This window comes from Microtus ochrogaster, linkage group LG1 (genome assembly GCF_000317375.1).
Source record: "Microtus ochrogaster isolate Prairie Vole_2 linkage group LG1, MicOch1.0, whole genome shotgun sequence".
Taxonomy (NCBI): domain Eukaryota; kingdom Metazoa; phylum Chordata; class Mammalia; order Rodentia; family Cricetidae; genus Microtus; species Microtus ochrogaster.
The window spans coordinates 19,887,400-19,911,298 of NC_022027.1; the positions used below are offsets into that span (position 1 = coordinate 19,887,400).

General features: G+C 37.1%; 1 protein-coding gene across 1 annotated transcript in view; it reads left to right on the top strand.

Moving 5' to 3' along the window:
* Dthd1 (death domain containing 1) overlaps window positions 1–9,988 on the top strand; it is a 51,336-nt gene extending 41,348 nt beyond the window's left edge. The window contains exons 9-10 of the mRNA XM_026785243.1: window positions 4,365–4,422; window positions 9,338–9,988. Of these exons, the coding sequence (XP_026641044.1) occupies window positions 4,365–4,422; window positions 9,338–9,660 (381 nt within the window). The 3' untranslated portion in view covers window positions 9,661–9,988. The remainder of the gene's footprint in view (window positions 1–4,364; window positions 4,423–9,337) is intronic.
* Window positions 9,989–23,899: the final 13,911 nt, after the last annotated feature.

Below are 23,899 nucleotides of genomic sequence, written 5' to 3' on the forward strand. Positions count from 1 at the left end.
GAAGTAAAGAATATGCAGAAAGAACTTTACTAAACACTTCTTCCATCATTTTACACCTTGATTTGATGGTATTATTTCTTCTTGTAGAAAAATTTTAAAGAAAATAAAATATGACCTACCATTTCATCTACAAAAAATACTTGCAAATACATTTCTAAAGGGTGATTACAATAATTGATCGCAATACATTCCTTTCCTCCATAATAAGCACCAGCAAGCTTATGTTCTATATTCAATGAGAAACATATTTTTTTCTTTTTTCTTTTTTGATTTGTAAAGGACAAGGTCATAATATGACCCAGTCACAGCATTTAGCTTCTTCCATTCTCTTATGGAGTCTTTTTCTACCCCCTGAGAAGGGAATGAGCAATTTTATTTATTTATTTATTTGCTTGTTTGTTTGCTTATTTATATATTATTGAGAATAGATTCTTCTCTCAAACAATACATCCTGACCATAGTTTCCCCCCACTCCACTCTTCCCAGCTCCTCTCTCCTTTTTCCCTGATCCACTCCCCTTCCATTTGCCTTTAGAAAAATAGTAGGCCTCCAAGACACCATAACCAAACTCTTTTGTTGAAACTCAGCTTTGGAGTTGAGTCTTGGATCGTGGTCATCTGCTCACCTGGGAATTCTCACACAACAGAAGCAATCTTCCATAATCATGTTGGTTTTAAGAGCTTAGTCACTTATGGACATGCTGGTAAGATTTTTTGTTCTACTCCTATAGGGACACAGCTCCTAGGGACAGTTGAGCAGACACTGCAGCCATCCCTCTCTACCCACCGGATCTGGCTTTCTCTGATGTAGAAGAGTCTAATTCCCTTGGTGACTCATTACTCCCATGCCATTAAAATGTTTTCTCTAGAGCTTGGAAAGACATAAACACTTTCCATACCTATTTATCCTGAATGATGTCATTACCTGAAAACAAAAAAAAAGAATGCTTCTTTCCAAGAATGCTTGTCCTCAAGTCTTGAAGTTTCTGGTAGTGTTTCCATTTATTTCTTAAATTAATGCATACATTACCTTTAAATAAAAAATAGATCCACGTGGTGATGCAGCTGTTCTCTTTTTAGTCCCTTCCTCTGATCTTGTGAATAGAACACAGGCTGGTGTTAATGTCTCTATCACTTGCAAAACTCCCTTCTTAGCTGTGAATTGTTCTCAGGCTAGCAACAGAATTTAGCAATGCTGTTTTGTTTTAATTGCACTTATTTTTAGAGCTTCTTTTTGTTTATATAAGTGAACTTCTTGTTAAGTAGGCAGCAAATAGTAATTTTTTAAGAATAAACAAGTCATGGCTGGTAATATTTTGAGCACTTTGTTGTATATTATGCCATGCTTTAAAGAAGCATGATATAATTCAGTGTCTCCTTTCAATGTCACTGGGGAACAGTTGCTATTATTCTTGCTTAAAGTGAGGAACCAAGGAAAAAGGGAATATTTTGCTCAAGGTCACAACTAAATGAGTACCAGTGCCAGAAGTCAGATTTTAAACCTCCACCTCATACTACCTCCAAGTCTAGAGAAGCAAAGTTAGCATGTATGAATCATGCATGCAATGTAGAAGTTACTGGAATAACTAAATGCAAAGTTGTATGCTATATTTATTTTCTATGCAAGTTTTAACTTACAGTTGTAAACTTAAGATTTGATTTTTCTTATAGATAGTAGGTTGAATGGTATATCTGTCATTTTAAATGGACATTTTTGACCAAATTGTCTTCTTTCTTTAAATCTGTTCTCTTCATCTGTTAAATATACATAATAACTACTTCATTGGATACTCACAAAACTGCATTTTGCTGCAAAGATTACAGGTTATATTCTTTAGAGTAACTCCTAACCTATGGTTACTAATCAAAATCATTGCCGAATACGTAATCAGAGAACATTATCTTCTAATTAGAGTTTTAAAAAGACCTGGGTTTTAAATCTAGTTTTGTAATTTCTTAGCCATGTTAACTTCATAAATTTACATTTGTGAAATAGAAATGATAATTAATCAAACTACTGTTTTGTTTTGGAATGAAATAATGTCATAAAGCATAGACTGAGACAATACTGCAATAAGTTATTATTTGACAGACAGTTATGATGAACCTATAAAGATCATAGAATTTCTGTCAATATTAGTTTTATAACAGATTACTTATTTGATTAATAGTCTATCTAGCTTTCCTATAGTATGAAATCATTAAGAAATCACTGTAAACCATCAGTTACAAACCTAAGAAAATGGCTTACAATTATTTTGCTATAACTGCTCTCTAATGCAAATGATAATTATTATTGAAGAATCATTCACAGAAAATAAATTGATTAAAGTAAGCAGTTGTATTCGTTACTTTTCTATTGCTCTTACAAAACACTATGAACAGTGCAATTTATAAAATAAAATGTTTAATTGGATTTACAGAGGCAGATTCTGTTGCACTGTTTATGGCGGTGACAAGATGACTCAGCATTTAGCAATATTTGCTGCTTAACCAAAGGGACCAGAGTGCAGATCCCAGCAGCCACGTATGTTGGTTCGCAGATACCTATATCTGTAACTCTAGCTTCATGGCATCTGACACCAAAGCCTCAATGGGTCCCTGCACATGTTTGAGTGTGTACGTTCATGCAAGCACACAAAGATGTTTACACACACATAAATTGAATTTAAAAGTATAAATAAATTGACATTTATATTTCAGTTTTAAAGGGTCTGTCATATAGTCGTTACATCCAAGTTAATTTAGATTGAAGTGGTACAAAACAATATACCTGAACATATATTTATTTCTTAATTTCCTCCTATAAAACTTCTTAATTTGTTTTATATTCTTCTATAGAACTTCTATGAAAAGCATTGCTACAAAGCAAATAGTCAGATTCAGTGAACTTGTTGTTTTAAGTACATAAGGTGTGTTACATATTGACATATAGTACATTTATTGTTCTTATTGTCATTGCTGTGAGGTAGGATTTTTTAAAATAAAAAAACGGGGTGCTGGCAGTGTACCTCAACCTTGGTATTAGAACATTCGCTAGTATGCATGTTGCCATTGGTTCAGTCCCATTTCACACACACACACACACACAGAAAAAGAGAGAGGGGGGAGGAAAGATAGATTTTTATGAAGTTGGAAAGATAGTAGAGAGAATTATTTATTCTTCAACCAATGTTCCTTAGCATCTGTACTCCATGTAAATGTGGTATATTGTCAAAGCCAGGAAGGTGACATCAATACATGTTTCTGTGTAGCTCTCTGCTACCTTGTAGCTTGATGAATGGCATACCCATCATACCATCAATTCAGGATTAGTTCATTACAACAATGCCCTCTTTATTCCCCTTTATTGTCATGTCTCCTTGATCCCTACCTATCAGAAATCACTAGAAATTTTTCCCATGTTTGAAAAAAAATGTCATATTAGGAACATGATCTCAGAGAAACTGGAATATGTAATTTTTCAAAACAAAAGTTTTGCAGTTAGCATAATAGACTATGGCACTTTTATTTAGAAAGTGGCATCTTTCAATTTTTATCCTTCTTTGTCCTTCAATTATTTGTCTTTGGTTTTTTAGTAAGTACTCTTCTATAATCGGAGTAGTGCTCACTTCTTTAAGACAATCTTGGTCATTTATGTTTTTGTCATTATAGATGAAGCTGTAATGAACTGTGTTCAAGATTTTGTGATGCAGTCCTAATAACTATCTTTCACAGAGATTGAGGTGTCAAATGCTTCAAAGAAACTTTGCTTCTCAGCCTCTAATTAGCTGTTTAAAACCAGACATTTTTGCTTCTTGTCATATGTTATTTTTCACTCTTCCACATTAACTGTGTACAAATTGTTAGCCAGGTAGTTTCAAAAGGAATGATTAACTATATGATTAGTTCTGAAAAATGTGTTTTAAGATATATGCATAACAACTGTTTCTTGTATCCTATATGCATATCATTCACATAAACTGTTGTTTGAGTCTCTGCTGGGTACCAAGTCCCAAGTTGAGTGTTAAGGCCCAGTTCTTGGCATACATGGATTTTATGAAATATCATGGTTTCGGCATAGAGTTCATGGGGTGCTTTATGCTAATGTCTTTTAAATTATCCTCAATTTTAGTTTTGTTTGGACTTCATGTGGTTTCTATGGTGATGCTTAATTGTGACTAAGTGTAAATTTTTTGAAACATCTGGGTTGTTGTACTTTGTACTAATACAGGAGAATTACTGGTGAATACCCACACACACACAGTTTCAGTTTGCAAGGTGTGCAGCTTGAGTCTTTGCCAACAAGGGTGAGGTTTGGGTGGAGACTGAGCTTGTTCAGCATTTAACTTCCTTCACTTACTGTGCTTCCCTTTCTCTGAGCAGCACGAAAAAGTAATCAACCGACCACAGAGCACCAAAAGAGTGTCCACAGACCCTCTAGGTAAGGACCCTTCACTTTGTCCTGGTCAAATTACTTGTTATTGTCATAGAGTTTACATGTAACTGAATTCTTTTATATAAAAGAAGTGAGAGATTAACACTTAATCATTGCAGGAAAACCCATCAATGGACTTCTTTGAGAATTCATGTACATGTAACCTCAAATAGCATTTACAAATATATATATATAAATATATATATGATTATAACTATATTGTAATTCATAGAAATATGAGCTTTATAAAGCATTTTGCTCACATAGAAATTCTAGATTTGGTAAATACACTATAGTTTTGTAGCATTGCAAAATTGTTCAACTTTAACTCTAATTTCCACGTGTCAGTATCCAAATGTTGTCAATTAAAGATTGTCTTAGGTGTCAGTAAAGGTGAAATTGAGGTGTGCATTACACTGCAACAAGAAAGAGAAGGTTTTATTGTGTAATGCTGATCACTTTGAGCTCTGAAAGCAGAGGGAAAATATTTGGTTGTGGTTATTCATAATTAGTTAGGTTTCATATTAACAAGAATGTAGCTACCTAACAAAGATGCAAGTTTCCAAATAGGACTTGACACACTTATTCTATTTAAGTTTTAAATGTATTATTTAATAATGTAAAGTCTACAAATTCTGTAATTTGTGCTCATCAAATTTATCATATTGTTCACCATACTCTACTAGGTCCACCAGGAATGGACCGGAATCCTGATTAGCAGTCCTTATGGGTTAGTGCAGAAAATGCAGGCACTCCTCATCTGCATTGTATGGAGAATAGGAATAAACTTTATTTATTATATACTTCATCAAAGACATACATTTTAAAAGAGAGCAGGTGAAGTTTGCACAGCTGAAGTGAGTGAAATCTCAGAAAGTTTAATGTTGTTAATTTTTAAAGAAATTTAATGTTTAAATAAAAACACAATATTTGTTGCTGTCAATGACCATCAGATTGTACAAAAACATGGCATTCCTCATTATGTGTATTAGGAAGTTCCAGGTAGCATCAAAGCTTCAGATGGAAGGATGACCATTGATGGGATTAGACTTGGGTTGTTGACCTGTCCCATGACCAACAAGGCTAAGTCTGAAAGACAAAAGGATATATTCTAAAGATCTGAATGGAGACGAACTAGGGGACTCCAGGCTTCAGAATTCTAAAAGAGTAGTGCGAACAAAACAGTTCTCAATTTTATTAAGGCAAACAAAGGATAGGGTGATGTTTACAGGTAGATTAAGCAAATACAAGTGCATACACCTGGTGTTATGTCTTATCATCTTGGCCATGTAATGGGGTTAACGGGAACAGACCAGGGTATTCCCTCCATGACCTTGCTTTCCAGTGCATTCACTTATCATACTTTATTTGATTCTTCCTAGAAGGCCACCTTGTGGGAAGAATATTCTGCACTCTGTCCCATCCACCGTGCACAGTGAGCTCACAGCTTTCCTGCACAACAAAGAAACAATTAAGTGCTTAAAATATTCAAATTAAAAAGCTTAAACAATAGGACTACCTTTCAATAGATTTATAAAAAGTGATTAACAAGATCAGATCAAATCTCAAATTCTTATTAGCTGTGTCAAATTCAAAAGCAAGCCAAAATTAATAGCAAGAATATGAACGAGAACTTTAATTCCTTTCAGCAAGAAGACAGAACTTTGTAGGGGTCAGTCTTCCAATACTGTGACAGAATAACTGAGGAAATCAATTTTAAAATGGGAAAGGGGCCTAGAGAAATGGCTCAATGGTTAAGAGTACTTGTTGCTTATGCAAAGGAACTCATTTGATTCCCAGTACCCACATGGTGGCTAACAACTATCTGTAACTCCAGTTACAGGGAATATAATGACCTCTTTTGGCCCGTGTTAGTACTGCATGCACATGGTATGCCATACACACAGTCAAAACATGAACACATGTGAAACCAAACAAATAAATGTCAAAAATATTTAAAATGAGAAAGGCTTGTTTTGACTCAGTTTCACCATGACTTCTGGCAGGAGAGTACACTGTGGTGGAAAGATATGGCAGAGAAGTTTTGTTCATCTCATCCCATCAGGAAAAAAATGAAGAGAAACAGAAAGACCTCAGGGTCATAGTGCTCCTGCTCCCCCAACAAGAAAAGCCTAATGACCTAACTTCTCACCAGGCTCAACCTCCAAAGGATCCCTCCATCTCCAAATAACACCACTGACCAAGAAATATGGGTCTTTTAAGTAAAATATTTAAGATCCCAACTACAGAAAGAATGATTAATGGAGTGTCACTATGGCTGGAAATCAGAATACTTGAAATCTGTAAAGTTAAGAGAGTATTTAGACATAAGAGTATGTGACATGGGCTTTGAGAAATTTGAAGAATAGCAGTGTTTAAGCTTACTCAGCCAAACTACCACAATAAAAAAAATCAAAGAAGCAAACAAAGAAATCAAGACCCAGGCAGCTGGAAATAAGAAAAGGCCAAAGGTTGATAGTTTCAGATTTATAAATATGGTATCTCAGTTGTCTGTTCTATAGCCATATAGATAAGTTCATCACTCACAAAGAGGCAAATACTCAGTTCTAGAGTATGGTCAAGAAAAAACAAAGCTAAAGATGAATCTATAGTAGATTAAGGTATGTTACCTGTAAGAGAGGGTAAGTAAGTAAGATTATATGAATTCATTGGGAGAGACATAGGAAATTGAATATCTGGGGTTGGCAAGTTGGCTTGGCAGGTAGAAGTGCTCTCCATATAAGCCTAAAGACCCAAGTTCAATCCCTGCACTCCACAGTGAGAGAGAACTGACTCCAAATTCCAGTTATCTTCTAACCTACAAATAAACACTATGTCATATGTACATCCACATTCTCATATGTAAACCATAGACACATACACAAATATTGAATAAAAATTAGATTTAGAAAAAATATGCTCTTGAAAAAATTCAAATGAAATGACACAGGAAGGTAACGATGAGTTACACTGGGGAAGTGAGTGATCTGAGGAAAGAGAGAAAAGAAGGAAGCCATGAAATACTGCTTCTGCATATAATAATGATGATGATGATGATGATGATGATGATGATGATGATGATGATGACGACGACGTGGTCAATGGGTGTCACAGAAGGTGTAAACCAAGAGCCAGTGGCTGTAAGTAGTAACCAAATGTCTCTAGGACAGTTTGAGTCGGCTTAGGACAGAAGAAAGAATTTGCTGGCCATTGGGATAGAAAATTTTAAATTGACTTTAGAATAATAAGATTTCTATGTGCATTTGTCAATATCTCAGATAACATGCTTGATACAAAGTAGCATAGCTGGTTGCATTCAATATATTTTTCATGACTTGGGGAAGCCCAAGTAGTTTGGAAAATGCTAAGAAAGCAGGATTAAGGTTGGGAACCAGGAAATAATGAAGAGAAAGAGGAAACACATTTGAAGTTGATTCTAAGACCATTATAGATATAGAGAGGTGAGCCTTTAGAGAAGCACTGGGATAAGGCAGGAAGGACTTTGCATGGGTGAGTGAGAAAATGGCAGATAGCTACTAGTAATGGAAGGATGTATTTACTACCTAGGAGCAGAGGAACTGGATCTGTGGAAATCTAGGGTGTAAGGAAAGTAGTAATGTTGAGAAATTTAGACCACATAGGAGGAAGCAATCTCACTGACGATGAAGCACAAAATTTTTCAGGCTGTGGATGGATGTAGCTCAGTGGTAGAATTACAGTCTACGATGTGGTAGAGAAACTATTGACCATGGAGCAAACCCTGGTCAATCTTTAGCAATGCAAAAAGAAAGAAAGGAAATAAGAGAAGAAAAGAAAAGGAAAGAAAAAAAGGAAAAGAAAGAAAATGAAATGAGAAGCCTGACTTCTATTTGTTTTGGAAACACAAGACAGGACAAAGGGATTGTGGTTAGGGGAGTGAACAGTTATTGGCAAGACTGGTGATAAAGCTGCCTGCTAATTTCAGAAGAAGGAGGGAAAGACATAGAGAGAGGAAGAGTGTTACGAAGTGCAATGAACATCAAAATGTGTGCTTTGCCTGATGCTAGGAGAACACTGTTTGGAACCTAAGAAGGTTGTATCTGCCCCTTTTCCTAAGTAATCTTCACAGGAAAGTGTATTCAGTAGTTCATGCAGGTAGTCGAAGGTGAGAGTGAACACAAACCAGGAGAAAAGTGGCTGTGATGGAAGAGAGTAGGGCATGGGGAACTTACACAGACAGATGGCCTAAATTACACACCACAACAAATAATGACTGCAAAATGGAATCAGAAATGCAAGAGGCGAACAGGTTTCCAGACTTGGTCAGAGCTCTGTTGATCATGATAAATCTACTCAAGGTGTTTGCAGGTCTATATTGTGCAGAGGTCATTGGAAATTTTTGTTAGAGGACCTTCCATAGAAATGCATTCCGGGTACTCTGTCTTTTGTGGATATATGTGTAGTTATATCCCTGTGAAAATTGACTAGCTGATGTAGTTATTCATCATATTAGTACTAATAAAAAATATCTGCTTGTACCTGGAAAACATCCTCCAACACAGTAGTATTCAAGCAGTGGTCTGGACTCCAGTATCAGCATCTACTGAGAGCTCATTAAAAACATCATATGCCTGTCTTACCCTAGTACTTACTGCTCAGTCATTATATGGATGGGGTATAAAAAATCATTTTAACAAGCCCTTCTGGTTCCTAGGGATGCTAGCATTGCTAAGCCTCTGCAGTAGCTGGTACCCTCAGATGACCTTAGTACTGGCAGACATTCGGCAGCCTACCTGGGTTGTCTCATAGTTTCGTTTCTCAGAGGCTAGACCTGAAAGCAGATAGATTTCGCATGACCTGGTGAGGAGTGTTAGATCAGCAAGTGACTAAACAAGAATCCTAACCTCACTATCCTCACCTAACCTTACACGTGTCCTGACAGAGGCTCTTTGGGATAATTTACTTCACTGGTTGGCAGAGGAGCTCTCTGAAGAAGGTGTCGAGATCCTCACTGCCTCCCTTCCTCTGCGCCTCAGCACAGTTCAGCTCATCAAACTCAAGCACCCAGACGATCTGACAGAGCAGATCCACGACCTGCTTTGCTTCTGGAAACGATCACTCCCGACTTCCATGGACAAAATTCGCCTCCTGGCTCGCCATCTCCGCAAGCTAGGCCGGGGTGATCTTGCAGAAGAGCTCAAGTTCAAGTGGGAGCATAAGGTGTTCATGGAACGTCAGCCCTGGGTGGATGTGGCTGCCGATTGAAGGTGTGTTGATTCTTCTTTTACCCGAGAAAATGACTCATGGATTTTAAAGACTGGGTGTCAACTTTTTCCAGTTACTAAGACAGTTTGAAGTGAGTTGACTTGGTATTGAAGTGATTGGAGGAAACAAAGGAGACTCCTCAAACAACTAAAGGCATCTCTGGGCGTCTGCACCTTCAGTGATGACTGATATGCTTTCTGTAACTAATAGCACCAGGGGTTCACAACTAAGCTTACAGGCATTTGCAGCAGAGTTTTCCCAGTGTCTTAGTTACGGTTTCTGTTTCTGTGAAGAGACACCATGAGCATGGGAATTCTTATAAAGGAAAACATTTAAATGGATTGGCATACTTTTTCAGAAGTTTAGTCCATTATCATCATGATGCAACTTGATGGTGTGCAAGCAGATGTGATACAGGAGAAAGAGCTGCGGGTTCAACATCTTGACTTACAGGTCAATGGAAACAGGAAATGGTTTGAGACCCTGGGCATTGCTTAAACATATACAAAATCTCAAAGTCTGCCTTCATAGTGACATACTTCCTCCAGCAAGCCTACGTGTACTCCGAGACCATACCTCCTAAGAGTGCCACATACTTTGGGGGCCATTCACTTGCAAATCACCACAACCAGTTTGCAGTTTAATAGATAAGGTTGTTTACTAAGTGTGAAGTAAATATATGATATAGAGAATGGCTTTTAAAAATTGTTATATAAAATTAAACTAGTTGTTCGATGACTCCAGGCAATCAATTCCATTTACATGATGACAAAAGCCCACATGTGACAATGTAAAATAATAGATACCAATGATAGGCAGAAACATGCCAAATTTAGGACACTGAAACTCTTAAAATAAGTTTATAGTATAAAACACTTCAGCCTCCTACTGCCAAAAGCTCTTTCATAACAGTGCTTGGAATTGGTGTCTTTTCATACTCATTATGAGAGAAATGAAGCAATACAGAAAAAAATGAAGTTGTGTACAGTAACCCAAGGTCTCTTTCAATTCCTTATAGAGGTTGTTTATTACACAATTAAGAGAAATCTTATTACATAAACATTGGGGTTTAGGTCAGCGAAGGAGGCTCAATACTACAGGCTGAGATGTTCTCTTTATTAAGGGCCTGAACTCAGGTCAAACTGGGGTTAGTGGCTTCAACACAGCAAAGAAGTTCATAACTAGTTAGCATTAAGCAGCAGTGGCATTAACTAAAGATGTTTTAATATAGGCATCAACATGAGGGTTAAAAAAGAAGAGAAATTCTCAGAAAGAAAGCTACACAGACAGCAAGCATATTGAGAACTTCTCTAAGACAGTCACAATTGACTGTCATATGTTATTCGTCAAGAAATACTTTTACACAGCATCCAAAAGGACAATGCATGTTTGCTTATGTTGTTGACTAAAGAGAACAAAGTAAAATATTTAGTGCCTTTCTAATTGCAGAAAGATTTAATGTTTGTTTTATCCTGCCACTTTTTTGTTACATTTGTTTAACTCTGTGAAGCCGTGGTACTTTGCCTTCCTAAAACCGCTGATGGTCTAATAAAAAGCTAAATGGCCAATAAGTAGGAGAAAGTGTAGGTGGACTGGCAGGCAGAGACAACAAATAGGAAGAGAAGAAGAGTAGAAAACAAGTGAATGAAAGAAGAAGAGGAGGATGCCAGAGACCAGCCACTCAGCTACACAGCAAACCACAAAGAAAGGAGTAAAGAAAGGTATATAGACTAGGAAAGATAAATTTTGGAGGCTAAAGGTAGACAGGGTAATTCAAGTTAAGAATAGCTGGCTAGAAACAAGCCAAGGTAAGGCCAGGCATTCATAAGTAAGAATAAACCTCTTTGTGATTATTTGGGAGCTTGATGCCCCCCCCAAGAGCCAAAAGTAAACAATAACAAGCACGATTTTTTAACCCCTCTCAAAATCTCACTCTCTAACATATGATTTACTTTACCATCTTACACCTATCTTTTTACATCATGAGTATCTGAATATTGTAAGCAACATACCACTAATATATTCACCTATTCAAGCACATTTTTTTCATATGCATAATCACATATATACACATGGGTATACTATCAAACCTACTTGGATACCTTCACATAGACTCACAGGCATATTATGCCACATGTCTCATATTCATATTCAACATGTATATCCTCAAGCACATGCATACACACACATACATACACACAAACAATCTGTAACTGCACACTTATGTTTCATACATTCTGTACAAAATCTACTCTTCCTCTACCTCTTTTTCTCTCACATACTTTTAAATGCTTATTTTAAAAGAAAATATATACATACAGCCCTTAGCACACATTAACATAGTTTTCCCAGTGTTAAAGCATTTCTCATATTATTGTAACATTAAAACAATAAGGAAACACATAAAAATATTCCAGAATTCCGTACAGCCACACCCTAGCCCTATGCTCCTGCCTTCTGTCTGATGTGCTAATCTACCTGGATCACATTAGTAGAACCGCTGCCTTCCAGTTGGGTGCCTACTGAAGAGACCTAGAAAAAGCCTGGAGAGAGGGAGCTGGTTACACAATGTCCCAATTTCCTCGCTGTGATTGTGGATATAAAGCTGTATCTCTCATCTAAACTCCTCCCCAGGAAACCACACTCCCCTGGGTTTTGGTAACTGCTTTGCTCCTTTCTTTAGGTCTGGAGTTTATACCAACTTCCTTATGAGGAACAGCTGAACTATTGCTTCTGCTTCCTGTAGACAAAGGCTGCTTGTTCATTTCCCGGCTTCTCAGACACAAAGTAATCACACTGAAACGATATTAATTGCAGCACTGCTTGGCCATTGATTTTACCATATTCTTAGCTATCTCTTACATCTTAAATTAACCCATTTCTATTAATCCGTATATCTCCACGTGATTGTGGTCTAAAGGTAAGGTTCTGTCTTGCATCCAACATCTGTCTCCTGCAGTGGTGAAATAGTATCTTTTCTGACTCTGTCTACTCTCTCTCTATATCTTTTCCAGCCTGGCTATATTCTGTTAAGCCATTGGCCAAAAGCAGCTTCTTTATTAACCAATGGCAATAAAACATACTCACAGCATACTTATGGAAATCCCACATCAACTTTCCATGCATTCCCTTTTCTTTTAAGAGAAGGGGGCTGGAGAGATGGCTCAGTGGTTAAGAGCATTGCCTGCTCTTCCAAAGGTCCTGAGATCAATTCCCGGCAACCACATGGTGGCTCACAACCATCTGGAATGAGGTCTGGTGCCCTCTTGTGACCTGCACACACACACAGACAGACTATTGTATACTAAATAAATAAATAAATATTAAAAAAAGAGAAGGCTCCATTAATTATGTCTACTCAATTATCCCACTTCTTTCTTATTGAAATCTCAACCTCACCTTCCCTGCTAGAAACATGGCAGTATATATTTACAAGGGGAATCATATATTTTGTATACAGTTCATAGTTTCAAATATTAATGTCTTATTTAATTATGTGTATTTTCAATTACTCTAAGTGTTTTACATAAAAGATGTATCATCATTAATTTTACAAAATATTTACATTGAGAAATGCAACATGTATTCTGTGATGTTTGAGTTTTATTTCAATTTTATGCTGGCGAAATGCAGTCATTTTGCTGTGTATGGCCATAGTTTGGTCATTTGCATAATCACCCAATATTTCATTATGAAAAAATAAAATTATGCACATATTCTTTTTATTAATTTTATTTTTTGGTTTTTCAAGACAGCGCTTCTTTGTGTAACCCTGGCTGTCCTGGAACTTGCTTTGTTGATCGGGCTGGCTTCAGAATTATAGAGATCGGTCAGCCTCTGTCTCTCAAATGTTGGGATTAAAGGCACACACCACCACCACCCAGCAAATTATTCATATATTCTATTGTAGATCAGCATTGAAATGAATTCTATTTTCAGGTTGTCATATACAGTGCTAATATGAAAATTCTTTGCATACTTTCAGCATATATAGGCATACATTTTTATTTTAGAATACTTTCCAGCATATGCATTCTTTCCTCTGCCTAAGAGTGAGAGTGAAAAGTAGGATGGTAAAATTAATTTAACCTCAATGCTTGTTTTATATGACTCAGGATTATGGATGCTTTACCATTTACATTAGTCACCAGCTTCACCAGCGAAAAGCCTATTACCAACATCATTTTGCTAAATATTGAGCACCTTGTTTTACAAATTAGATAAAAATCAACATTTATTATTCAAGCTAACAAAACCTATGGTGCTTAACCATAGTCATCTTGATTAAATGGTTGTATCTGGAGTACAAAATTCAAGGTGTTTCATAGGAAAATAGAAAGGTCTTAAATAAGTAATGAATGCTTTGAGAACATCATAATTCAGTTTTCAGAAGACTTAACGTCTGCAGATAAAGGTCTATTTTTCTAAACTAGTACTTCTCAGAAAGACATTATGATATTTTAAATGGAATATTGCATAAAGAAAGAACTAACCTGATGGCACCGAAATTGTGGGAGTGGCCAACCAAAGATTGATACAACTAGAGACCCATGCCACAAGAGGGAGCCCACCACAGATACTGCCTGGGGCCAGAACCAGAGACCAGACAGCTCAGAGACCTAGGATAGAACCAAACAGGCTGGCAAAAAAAAATCATACTAATGATACTTTGCTATACTCAGAAACAGGAGCCTGTCAGAATGATCACCAGTGAGGCTTCATTCATAAACTGATGGGAACAGATGTGCAGAATCCCACAACCAAATGTTAGGCTGAACTCAGTTAATTTTGTGGAAGGGCAAAAAAAGAGGGAAGAAGGATTTTAGGAGCCAGAAGGATCAAGGTTGCCATAAGAAACCACACAGAATCAACAAACCTGGACTCATAGCAGTCCACTGAAACTGAACCAAAAATCATGGAAACTTCTTGGCTCTAACCTAGGCTCTATACATATATGCTATAGTTGTGTAGCTTGGTCTTCTTGTGGGTCTCCTAATAGTGGGAGAATGCGATATCTCTGACTCTGTTTCCTGCTTTGGGGACCCCTTTACTCCTAGTGGATTACCTCTTCCAGTCTTGATATGATGGGAAATGCGTAGTCTTATTGTAACTTGATTTACCATGTTTGGTTGATATCCCTGGGAGGCCTGCCTTTTTCTGAAGGGAAATGCAAGAGGAGTGAATGGGGACAGGGCTAGGAAAGAGAAGATGAAAAACTGCAACTGAGATATAATATATGAGAGAGGAAATTAATAAAAAAACTTAATTGAACTGGCTCATAAATTCAGTACATTAAGCATCTCTGTCTCCACACCAAGTGGTTAAAGATCCCCTAGATCCCATGACTAGTTACATGGTTTCCACAAGGTTCTACCCCATAAAGACAGGGGTGGGTGAGTGAGAAGGTGAATGTGGTAAGAAGTAAGCACTTGACTCAACCTTCGGTTTGATGTAAAGTATGGGTAGTCAAAAGGAAACCTAAAGTATTTAAGTTCTGAAGGCTCCAAACTAAACTTTCCAGCTACTATTGGTGTCTTCAAGAAACTGTTTTTGTTCAGACAGATTCGTTCTCAGTGAGGAATTCAAATCTGTTGTGGAGTGAGAGATTTATTGAAGGTACAAAGTCTTGTCCCCTCAAATTAAAAAGGCAACAGTATGGGGTAAGAAGGAAAGAGTGGGTGAGGTCCATGTCAGGGCGGATGTTGGCTAGGGGATTCCCAGCAGCTCACCCAAGCATTGCTTCTGTAATCTAACCTCACAGAAAGTCACAGCAAGTTCTGCACCTTCTCAGAGATGCCATGTCAGTCATTCGATCTTTGACTCACTACCTCATCCAATCTTTTCCAGTTTATTATCTAGCACATTAAATAGTTTACTCACTTGTTACCATTGTTTACATTTTTCTGAGTCAGCACCCTCTTCTGTGCACATACACAAAGACCAGGAGCTTGTCTCCTGCCCATTCGGATACTCCTATTACACAGAACTCTGACACCAGGACTCAGCTGGCTGTGGTGGCAACTATGCTCAATGCCAGTAATCTGGAGGCTGAGACATCAGGACATCAAGTTCAAGACCAGCCTCAGCAATATAAGAAGAAATTTCGAATTGAAATTTTTGTCCTGGCAATGATGAAGCATGCATAAGCAGCCCGTATATGGTAATTCTGTTGAACTTGTCAGTATTGGTTTCATGCTGTAAGTTGATGAGGATGACTGACCAGGTCTCTTCCTCCAGAAAGCACCAGATCTCATTACAGATGATATTAGGAGCCACCATGTGGTTACTGAGAATTGAACTCAGGACCTGTGGAAGAGTAGGCAGTGCTTTTAACCGACCCTGCCTTAAAACCCAAAACAGACAGAAACAATAGCCAAAACCTTAGAAGATTCTGTTCCAAAGTCCTTTTACTTCTACCCTGGCTAGTACCCTACCTGCTTAACAGTCTTGTAGAGCTTATAAACTTGACAGTGTGTTTCTGTTTCCTGAATCCCCAGGATAGGGTTAATGTCCATTGAACCTTACCTGCAAGTACAGCTGCAGACTGTCTGTACACTATTATAATTGTTTATTGGTGCATATTTTCTTCCAATCACCTTTTAGCTTTCTTGAGCACAATTCCTTGCCTTTGTGAATTGGTAGGGCCCCAGAGTTTTGCAAAGGACATGGTATACAATAAACACTTAAAAGTATTTTTTAACAAGTTAATGAATGGGCAAGTACACATGAACATACTGACAGGCCATCTGGACTCTTAACTGCTCCATCTTTCTCCCCAAGATATCCTTGTGGGGAAATTATCGTGTTTGAAAAGAGAAAAATGTATGTGGATTTTAACAGTTATCCCTACCAGTCACAAGCCATAGGTAAAGCTGACCACAGATTTAATAGGAATCACTACTGCCCCACACATCATACCTCTGAAGCATCCTCTACAAGAGACAGCAGATACCTTACACAGAGAGAAACTTTGTTCTCCAAATTATCCGATGTAAGAAGAATTACCACTTGAAACTGTATCAGTCACAAAGAAGTCCCTTGCTTGCCTAGAGGATTGAAGCCATTTTGACACAGAAAAGCATTCTCAGTTTGCAAGCCAAGGACCAAGGTTTTGTCCAGATAAAAGGCCTCTAGACCTACTACTGCTTATCCATCTCAGATTTAATGTTACCAGGGAGGTCCACTTTGCCCAGGAGACCTGTTGCTGACCTCTGCATGTGTAGTTCTGTTTTGATTTGTGCCCATTAAAACAATAAACTTACCCCATGTACTCAAATGACTCTTTAATTCGTGTAATGAGACACTGAACATCCCTTTGATGTGCAGCCTCCTTTGTTGAACTGAGTAAGTAAATCCAATTTTGCTGTGTTCCAGATGTGATCCTCCTGTATAACACAGTAATTTTCAAAATAGTTCTATATTAAGTCAGTATAAATCTGTGGCTGATTCTAGTAAATCTTGCTTGATTTAGCCACAGGTAGGCCCTAGAAAGCACAATGGCTAAGTCCTTCACAGGCAGCCAGGTTAAGAACGATTTCTTTTTTCTGGTCAAATAGATTCTGATTCATGTGGAATGGTTGTTAAAATCAGTTTTATACAATGAGAACCTAGCCCTCTAAATCACTCTTGTACTATGGATAGTTATCAAGTCCCTCAGGTCATGTTTTTGCTCATAAAGTTGAAGGGCAGTGTTCACTGTGTTCAATGTCCTGCCCAAAGCACTCTTGCAATTTTTAACTTTTGTACTTAGCACTGTGCCAATAGTAATAGGAAGGAAGAAAGAGAACAGAGAAAACTCTGTCTATGCTGACTACAAAGAGTTTTTCCCTTGGAGATGTCATTTGAGAAGATGTATCTGTTCACAAGGCTGAGCAGAGTGGAGCCCAGAGCCAAGATAAGAGGGTGGAGCAGGGGAAGAACTCCTCACCCAGTCCCCCCAGGAAGAAAAAAACTCAGGTCTGCAGTACTGAAATGAGAAGAGCTGACTGTGGTCATGCCTAGGGGCTGACTCCTCAGGAAGCCACTTATTGTATAGTTGATGTGAATTCACTTTTTGTTTCATCTTCAATGATTAAATTATACTCCAATATTCTGCACACTAAAAGACTTAAAGTAGAATGCACTATTTTTATACTTCTATTTAGACTCATTTGGGGTCATTTGTACAGACACCGAGGGCCTCCACCATGAAGTGACCCCAGCCTCACTTCACTGTCTATAACACATTCAGAGACTTTCCTTTTCAAACGGTCAGTGCAAATGCATCGATAGAACCACAAGGGGGACCCCATGTCTCACACAAAATCGAGGATAACAGCAAGCAGCAAGAGCTTAAAAAGAAATTCCTTTACAGATTGAGAAAAACATTTTGCATGGTACTTAAGTAATAATATTTTAGAATAAAAGAAAGAATGTGACATATAGTCAATATTCTACAAATGTAATTTTTTTTTTGCTAAATTCAGTTCTAGTAGTAATGATTATCTCAAAAGTCTCATACTCATTTGGTACAGCAAAACAAAGCATAAAGAAACTGCTGATGAGAAGCCAAGGACAATGGCACGGGGTTTTGATCCTACTTAATGTGCTGGCTTTGTGGGAGCCTAGCCAGTTTGGATGTTCATCTTCCAAGATATGGATGGAGGGGGAGGACCTAAGACTTACCACAGGGCAGGGCACCCTGACTGCTCTTTGGACTGGAGAGGGAGGGGGAGAGGAGTGCAGGGAGGAGGAGAAGGGTGGGAGGAGGGGGAGGAAATGGGAGGCTGGGAGGAGGCAGAAACTTGGTTTTTTTTCTTCCTTTTCTCAATAAAAAAAAAGAAACTGCTGTACAGTGCTTTAAGTTAGAATGCATTTTGAGTTTCTTTAACCAAAGCAATGTACTGTTGATGTAATGTAGGATTGGTTATAGGAACAATGTGTAACTTTTTGAAATTTTCTGGGAATGGCAAATACAAATATAATTGATGACACTAAGTATAGGAGAAGGCTGCTTGGTGGTTCCCAGCTGCTCAGCAGCTCAGACCCGAAATAATCACACAGAAACTATATTATTTGCAATACTGTTTGGCCAATAGCTTAAGCATATTTCTGGCTAACTCTTACATCTTAATTTAACCCAATTTTAGTAATCTGTGCATCACCATGTGGCTGTAGCTTACCAGGTAAAGTTCCCAGCATCTGTCTCTGGTGGGGGCTCCATGGTTTCTCTCTGACTATGCCTCCTTCCTTTCAGAATTCAGTTTAGTTTTCCCTGCATACCTCTATTCCCTATGTAGGCCCAAGACAGCTTCTTTATCAACCAATGGTATTTACATCATACAGAGGGAAATCCCACATCACCTCCCTTTTTCTGTTTTAAATAAAAAGGAAATAAACCTTAACATAGTAAAACTACATAAAAAGAAACAAGTATCAAGCAAGAATTACAGTTACAATATTTATGACTATTTTATCTTTTATCATAACTAAGGAAAACTATAACTATAACTATAAATTCTTCAACTCCATCAAAGACTCCAGAAGGATATAATATCCTAAGTAACCAGAAAGTGCATTGTAAGCAACTTCCAAAACTCCAGAAGAGGTTAGAAACAAAGCTCTGTACTGGAAATCTAGCCAGCTTCCTAGGGATAGTGAGTTCATGAGCCTTAGAAAAAGTCCCACTACTATCAGTTTGCTAGACCAACAAATAGCTTACTACATTTTAATTCTTATCCGTATACACACTAAGATGTATAGCTATGACCCCTCATCAAAGAAACTTCTCTTAACAAGTGGAAAGTATCAAAGAAAATCACAACTGGGCATATGCAGAAGTCAATGAATTACCAGGATCCCATCACAGCTCCAGTATCTATGGCTAAGGGACACTAAGGAAGAAGAGACATAACAATTGCAAATTCCAGAAAGTCTGCACTGAAACAATCTCTCCTGGAAATAGCTGCAGAAGAAAGATAGAACAAAAACCAGGATCAGTGGGTATGATAGCCTCAAAGTGAGCAATTTTTGTGGTGTCCCAACTATAGACAAAGTACTAAAGGCAACTACCAACTGCTGGAACAAGAATTATCTTGTTCCAGGGATAAAGCCACCTTATTGATCCAATGGAGAGGATCAGTCTTAAAAATATATACATACAAACAGAAAAATAAATGTAGCAGGCTGTATTTATATATTTTGTATACATATACATGTATATATAACAATAATATTAAAAGAAAGAACCTATGCTCTTGAAAGTTGTATGAATGTTTGTGGGTTACAATCAGGGTAGCATGGAGGATCTGGATGGAGGATGGAAAGTGATATAACTCTATGTTAGTTAAAAATACACTTAGAAAAAGAAAGCCTTCAAATACAGACTGAAGTCATTTCCTGTAAAATAAAAACTCCACTTCCTATTAAAATTTTAGGATTCTAATTCTACGGGTACTATTTAGAGAAAGGCTCATGTCTTTCCGCTGTGTTATTCCAGTTAGCAGGTGATTCTACACTTTGTTAAGAGCCTTGATAAGTTGTTGACTTAGCATAGTACTCTTCACCCAGTGAAGCTCAGGTAGTTTTCAGGGCTTCCAGCACCACTTCCTAAGTAATCGCATTCTGGGTAATTGATCAAGACTGAATTTGCTGCCAGAAAAATCTGTATCTCTGGGTTTTTATTTCAATCCTTCATTACATAAATTGAGACATGAAGTTAAAGCCTTTGAAAATATATGCTTTGCTAACAATTGTAAACTACCACTGAAGAAAATTATGGAGAGTCTTGAGAAAATAAGAGAGAGGAATATCTTCCTTTTTGTAGATAAGAAAGTTCATATCATTGGAATAACAGTCCACATACTCAACTAACCAGCTTCAGTCCAGGTTTCTTGAAATCTGTTCACACACCCCCCCCCGCCAGAAGTCCAGTAGGTAGAAGACTCATAATAAACTCAAATATTTTAAGTGAAAAATGAGGGTCTTTAAATCTACTTAAACATTAATGAGACTTTTTTCTTCTGCTTAGGGATAAAAGTGGGGAAAGACATTGTTTACATTCAAAAAGCCAGAATAAAATTGTAAGTATTCTTGAGTGTAACATAGATCTTATGTTATAAACTGGGCTGAATTTGAAGAAAGGACAGTTATTTTTATAAGGAAAATATACAATCCATAACCAACGGTATGCATAAAAGGTCACAGATTGGACATAGGGTTGTGTAGTAAGTTGTAGGAAGATTTAAAGTCAAAATTTTAAGGAAAATTGTTAAAAGTAAAATGGGTTCAAGTGCGAGATTGTAAAGCTTGCTGCAACTGGAAACAAAAGAGCAATTTGTACCCTCCTGATAAATGTTCTCTTGCCTCTCCACTGGGAACTTAGAAGAAAGGATAAAGGCTGGTATAACAAGACAGAATAGCTTCCTTACTAGTAATGCCTGGAAAACGAAAGAAATCCCTGTTGAGGGAAGATCAAGTGTCTGCCTGGTGCTTCTTTCTTGGTAAACAGCTTTTAGTTACCTGTAGTAAACCTCAAAATACACTGAACATAGGCTAAGATGTACTGAAACTAGAGAAAGGCAAATGCAGCATGCACTATGGAATGAGTGGGAAATACGAATCAGATCATGTGAGATCTGCAACCAGTAAGGCAGAGATCACTTAGAAAGCCCGTGATTCCATGATGCTAGTTCACTTCAGAAACCCTACTTCTGTCTGTCACCATCAGCTACTAAGAATATCATAGCAAGTGTCAAGAATTTGACTGGGAGGAAAAATCTTGCAGAACAAGGAAAGCAACACTACACAAAGCAAAGCTCAATTATGATAAAGACACAGGAAGCACCAGAGAACATTTGTTGGTGATATTGTAAGACTTACTAGGAAAAGTTGGAAAATATGGATATGGATGTAAAAATGGAAGATTTCAGCAAAGATGGAAACTATAGAAAGAAATAAAACAGAAGCCAAAGAACAGTAATGGAGATGAAAAATAACAACTACTGACTTCTCAGTGGACTTGACATGAGTGAAAAAAGATAAGTTGAGGCTAAGTCAGATGTATTCACACTGAAATCCAGTGGGAAAGACAGTGAAAATGTATCAGAAAACACCAACAGTTCACCAAAATTGTCATGTGGAGGGGAAAAAAATAAATATTAATTGTAAAACGATAAGTCCTCTTTGATCACACGTACAATGATATGATGTCATGAGGGGGTTATTTATTTGGGGTTTTCTTTGTAAAACTCAGAACACAGTCTAGTAATGTAGAAACATTAATCAAATCCCAATTAAGAGGAAAACTCTTCAACATCTGACATCAAAATTAAACTGAGTAGTCATCTTAGAAAACAAAAGTACAGGGTCACATAATGACTAATATGTGGAGCCTTCGTATTATTCTTCTTCATAATTATAGGTCAACATTATGTCACTCTTGGTTCATTGTTGATAATAAATACATCACATCAATTAAAGATGTTGATAACAGGGAAAATCAAGTATGTCGGAGATGTGAGGGAAAGATGATCCTTTTATTTGGATCACTTAACATTCTCAATAATAATAAAATTGTCAAAGAGACTTTTTCTGTGATAATAGAAATTGTCTTATATCAAGATAAATGAGTGTGAATATTTTGATCTCTACCATCTCTGAGAAAATTTGTATAGAAGCAGGAAAGAAACAGAGGAATATTTTGCATGTCAATTACTGCCTGGAAATCTATCCTGTGATTCCAAGGTCCAAATGATGTTTATTTCCTAGTGAAAGGAGGTGATCGGTAAGACTAGACATACCCATATTGTGTTTTGAATATGTGATGCCCTCCATATGCTCATGGTTAGAAGTTTAGTCCCCAAACAGAAGCTCTGTTCTGTGAAGTTCTAAATCTGAGGTGGTATAATGCTGCAGGAACCAGGTCAGGGTAAATGAGTTTTGGGGGATGCTGTCCTTGGCAGGTTCCTATCTTGCTCTTTTCACTTCCTCTTTCAGTAAGAGGGAAAGAGGTGTTCAAGACAAAATGCAGTGTCAGAATCCTATTGAACTTAGAGGAACCTTCTTGCCTGCCTCCTTTGTTCTTACTTATGTTTCACCTACATTCTTATTGAACAGAATATGTTCCTAATATGAATTATTGTTTTCCCTGCATCCAAAGTCACCTTACTCTTAAATTTTAGGGCACTTTTCCTTATTAAAAATTGATATTGTACTCACAAGAAAATTCCAATTACAGCACATAGGAAATTGGCTAGTACAAGTAGTAACATAGCAGATCGATTTCAACTGTCTTTGAAGTTTCAGAAGGTCTGTGATCCTGCTGATACACTTTATAATAATCATTGTGAACATAAATCACAGTGCCTTGGAGAAAGATATGAGCTTTGAGCTTTCTAAATACTTGATCACTATTTGTATGGGGATTTACTGCTTAGCTTCCTTGTATAAATGAACATTTGTTCTTTTAACATCTAACATAAAAATGTTTAAAAAGATAATGATCATGAAAACTGTGGTTAACATCTATTGACTTTTTACATTTTATATTTATTTGTATTATCTATGTTATCAAATCTCATTCTGAAGAAAAATGCATCTTTGAGTGTCCAAAACTTGTAGTTATGTTACTTTATCTGGCAAAGGGGACTTTGAAGATATCTTGACAGGAAGTGACCTTGAGCTGGGTAATGTGTACTGGTGTAGGCAGGCAGATGTATTCCATCAATGAGACCTTATTGATGGAGACCCTTTCCCACCTATGGGCAGATAAAGTGTTGTGAAAATAGGAGCAGGATCAGAGATGCAGTCTAAGAAGGATGTCTTACACTATGAGCAATCTCACAGTAAATGAAAGTACGGGCAGAATGTATACCACAAAATCAGCAAATGTTATAAATGAAGTATTTTTTTTTCCATTGGAGACATTTAGTATACTCCAGCATGTACTCATATCATTTTATGATGGTGTTTTCTAATGAAAGCTATAAGGAAATAGAAATATGGAGAAGTCAAATAGAATGAAATGGAATTCAGTTGTTTCATAAAATATTTGTTTTAATTAAGACATAAGCATGTTTTTGTTTTCATACATATTTTATATCCTTTATCAAATAAACAGACTGAAAACTGAAATTATCTTTGAGAAAAATCCCTATTGGCAACACCTCACTCTCCTATATTCAGATTTTCATGAGTTTACAAGTAAATCCGAAGTCCTCTAAATTTAGCTTAATGGTAGAGCACTTGCCTAGCAAGACCA